Source organism: Primulina eburnea, chromosome 17 (assembly GCF_022965805.1).
Source record: "Primulina eburnea isolate SZY01 chromosome 17, ASM2296580v1, whole genome shotgun sequence".
Lineage (NCBI taxonomy): Eukaryota > Viridiplantae > Streptophyta > Magnoliopsida > Lamiales > Gesneriaceae > Primulina > Primulina eburnea.
In genome coordinates, this window is record NC_133117.1 from 28721193 (window position 1) to 28725528 (window position 4336).

Below are 4336 nucleotides of genomic sequence, written 5' to 3' on the forward strand. Positions count from 1 at the left end.
TACTCTTCAGTGGTTGCAAGAAATAAGGTTTTTAAAAAGCACGTTAAAAACATTGATGTCAAGCTTCAATTTTTTTTTTTTTTTTAAATTTAAACGATTGCTTATTATGAGCTTAAGCATAAAAAAATGTTTTTCATTTTTACTATAGTTTTAATTATTTTAAGTTAAACAGTAAACAAAATTATAGAATTACTATAAATACAAAATTTAATAGATATTTCAAGTTCCAAACAATAAATATATATTTATAAAAATATTTTCATTCCAAAAAATAAATGAAATCTTCCGTTCTAAAATGCGATTGCTTAATCGAATTTAATCTTTCTTTAAGCCAGCTTTTAATTTAAGTTTGTGCCTATCCAATTCTTCATATTTTATATTTAAAAAATTTAATTTTTTTATGAATTAAATATATCTATTACTATTATGAAGTGTGAGACTTGTATAATAGTTATTTTTGGTCCGTCATGTCATACCAATTTTTTTTTCTCCAAAATACCCTTACACCATCTACTCTTATATTTTTAAAAATAAAATCAAACATTGATAATATATTAGTGATTAAAAAAATTATAATATTAAATAAAAAATTACTTTAATCTCATTATGTTTCATATAAAAATTTCTTATATACAAAAAATAAATCTATATTTTAGATAAAAATTTATTTTACCAGTTGCATAATATCGGCAGAAGGTTATAAAATCAATTTGTCTCATCTATATTGGGCCTCTCGATCCCCTCGGTCCTCAGAGCAATGTATTGGGCTTCGGCCCATTTGATCTGTTGCATCCTAATCTGAGGCTGGCCCATGAACACATTTCACTAGAGGACCTCCGTCTCCCCCCTCTTGCTTCTCTTGCTTCTATCCACTTTAGCTTCTCTCCTTTGAATTTCAGTTGGATTTTTGAATATTAATGGCTTCTGTGAGCTTCAATCCCTTCGGAGAAAACTGGTTCAAAAACCCACCAGCAATCCCTTTTCAACCCATCAATTTTCTCTCATTCTTTAAACCACAAACCAGAACCCCTAACTTCGCTTCCATAAGCAATCCATTTTCCGGAAAATCCAAAGTGGTGGAGCCAGATGATAATCCTGGGAAGCACCGAAGAAATCTGGACCAGTTCTATTGGGAGTGCGAGAATATGCCGGATTACCGGCACACCCCGGAGGTTGAGAAAATTCTGAACGATGACCCCGTTTTTGATAAGAGAGAGGATGCGACGCCTGAAGAGATAGCGGAGAATGAGAAGTGGTGGGCAGAGTTTCGGGCCAGCCCGGTTGTGCAATTCCTGATGCGGGCAGAGGAAATTTCTGATAAGCTTAATGAGATGGAGCTTAAGGAGAATTCTGTTCCTTACAGGAAAGAAGACAAGAAACTGTGGCAGGTATTTGGAACCTCTTGTTATTGTTCCAGAAATGTTCTGGTTCTGGTATTTTCATATTAGTTGCGAGATTGTAGTTTAGATGAAGTTTGTTTTAATGACTGGGTTGTGTTTTCTGGAACATGATTGTGAAATTTTGTTTAGCTTAGAACCTCGAGCTTGAACGAACAGTGGACACGGCATGTTTTACGAGTTTGTACTTTTATCGTTATCATTACTGTATTTGTGCATGCTGATCAGATATGAAGCAACAAAGAACTAAACATGAGCACTCAGAATCAACTTAAGAATATGTGAGTGTTTGCTGCGGTCTTTTAACTTTGACCTCCTCAGTATTGATGCTTTTCTGCAATGTGTTTTATAGGTATAATTCAGTATTTAGGTGTGTGTTGATAAATTAGAATATTTGATGACGGTGGTGCTTGTTTTGATTATTGAAGGCATTGATCAATAAAAAATGGTGTTCTCTCTGTTCTTTTTTGGTATGGTATTTAAGTTTTGTGATGATTTTCTTGGTTACATTTGTGAAGGCAGTGCCTAATGTGATTGGGCTGGACGGGAGGCCGATGCCTAGGAAAGCCATAAAATCAGATGGAGAGTCAGACGATAAGTTTTGGGATTTTATGAGGCAGTTCCTTTTTGGGCTTTGGGGTTTCCGACAAAGGCCATATCCACCCGGTAGACCCATCGATGTTGCCCAAGCGATAGGATACAAGAACCTCGAGAAGCGGTATTATGACTGTAAGTTTGTGTTCATATTCATTTATTAGTAGCATTCAAATTTCTAGAATTTGAAGTTTGAGTTTTCATCAGGCTAGTATTTTCTGTTTGATATCGTAGCGCAGATTTTTGCATCGAAAACCTGTGGGGATTCCATTTAAACAATTAGACTGGACTAATTTGTGCATTGGGAATTTGGCATTGTGTGGTTTTTGCGAGAATCATACAGTCATATTCCGGTGAATTTTTTAGCAGTATGATGTTTTTGGCTGTCTTTATGGTGCTTCACATTATATGCTTGCATTTTACAGTAAGAAGCGTGTGTAATATGGCTCTTAATATTGTTTTTGCTTGCCGTTGCATTGTAGTCTTTACTCGTACTTCCATTTTGCCGCATTCTATCTTGTATGCTGTGTGGTGCAATGTTCCAATGTTTTGACTAGTTCGCTCATTTTCCATATTTATTACTGATCTTCCATTGAGTTGATGAATAATGGATATTTTGCCATAGTTATCATGAGAAGTGGAGGGTGGTACTATAAAGATCGATTGGGTCGTACTAGAGGACCATCGGAGTTGATACAACTCAAAACTGCTTGGGGTGCAGGAATAATCGACAAACATACTTTTATATGGGGTGAGGACATGGACGAGTGGGCACCCATTGGCATGGTCTATGGTATGGAGCGTGCAATCGCTACTTGGGAAGGTTTGTTCTCTATTGTGGCAAAGTGCTATCTAGCTTTCAGAAATTGGTGTATTAAATCCCATTCATAAAACATTAGGATTTTGAACTTACCTCTGAGGCTCTAACTGGTTACTTTGTCTTCTGGCTTAATTCAGTTAGATTAGGTGCTGCTGCAACCGCTTTTCTTCATAAACTACAGAAAGGAATACCACCTTGGGTGCCTCTCAAGGGGCATGAGAATAAAACTTATAAACAGCTCCAACAAGAAGCATATGAGAGCAAAAGACGGGATTTAGCAGTGCTAGAAGCTAACGATGGCATTTGGCCTGGCATGAGGACCCCGAGCCATGCGTTGTTTCTTTGGGCAAGTGGTTCTGAATTGACAACCCTTCTCGAGGAGGACCACATGCCCAACAAGTACATCCCAAAAGATCTCAGGTATTGTTATCCATCTCCTTCTTTTTCCAACTTTGCTCATCAATTGACCAGTGATGCTTTCTCGACAGAATCGAATTGGCAAAAATTATTCCTGGTTTGAGGCCATGGGAGGTTCTCAGTGTCGAACAAGCCATGGATCATATTACATATGGTGGAGAATGGCATCGTGAACCTCTTGGTTCATACACCACCGGCCCTCCCTACATCAATGAGTGGAACAAAGACGTTTTGGTATGCACTGCTGCTACCTCTTAGATTTAACCCACTTCGTTTAGGCATGCACGCCCCTCCCTTTCATTAACATTGTTTCACGTGGTGCAGCAACTGTTGGATGTATTCCACAAGCTTGGCGTGCAAACTTACCACTACCTGGAGAAAAAGATACCTGGATTCGACAAGATAATGGAGAAAGTTGAGGCAGAGGCTGCTGTTAGAGTTGCCCAACGAAAAGCGAAGAGGGCTGCAGAAAAGCAGGAGAAAAGAATGTAGTTTCTGATGTTAGAATTAGATCCACTAGTCTTGGATGCAGGCTTCGAGACTTTGTATTGATTTGAAACATTTTTACATATCAGTGTGAATTGTATTAATGTTTGAGAGCAGATTGATTGAAATATAAGTTTCCTAGTAAAAGTGCTGTCTTTGTTCAAAAAGCCACTAAACAAATTTCTCTCGTTTATTTCATAAATTCCTAGTATAAGGACGACGGATTCTCGTTGCATGTTAACAATGCCGCCGGTCATGCACAATCGCCAACAGATCGCTACACGTGCCTCGAATTTCGTCCTTCGTTACCCCAAACAACTCTTTTTGGTCCATAAAGTTTTAAGTTTTAAGTGCCTCTGTGTAATTCTTTTCGAGCTCCGTGTGCTCAACTTTGGCTTCTTTGATTTTTTTGTGGGCGTCCAATATCAGGATGATAATCTTGTCTTGGGATACAACTTCATCGAATATCCGTGTCTTTCCAGAAAACGAAGGCATGACTTCATAGATATAAATCTGGAGAAGAAATTTCAACCATTCAAAGTCTTTTTCAAATTCAAATTCCTTCTCCACCATTGCACGAAATTCTTCGCTGCACTTCTTGACGGCTTCATTATACTCCGCT

The 4336-nt window shown here is 37.8% G+C and overlaps 1 protein-coding gene across 1 annotated transcript; it reads left to right on the top strand.

Annotated features, from left to right (window-relative positions):
* The first annotated feature begins 825 nt into the window (after nt 1–825).
* On the top strand, nt 826–3847 carry LOC140818337 (protein TIC 56, chloroplastic-like). Its single transcript, XM_073178269.1, has 6 exons — nt 826–1388; nt 1916–2126; nt 2617–2814; nt 2949–3231; nt 3300–3462; nt 3553–3847. The coding sequence occupies exons 1-6, from the start codon at nt 918–920 to the stop codon at nt 3718–3720; spliced, it is 1494 nt and encodes a 497-aa protein (XP_073034370.1). The 5' UTR covers nt 826–917; the 3' UTR covers nt 3721–3847.
* The last annotated feature ends 489 nt before the right edge of the window (nt 3848–4336 follow it).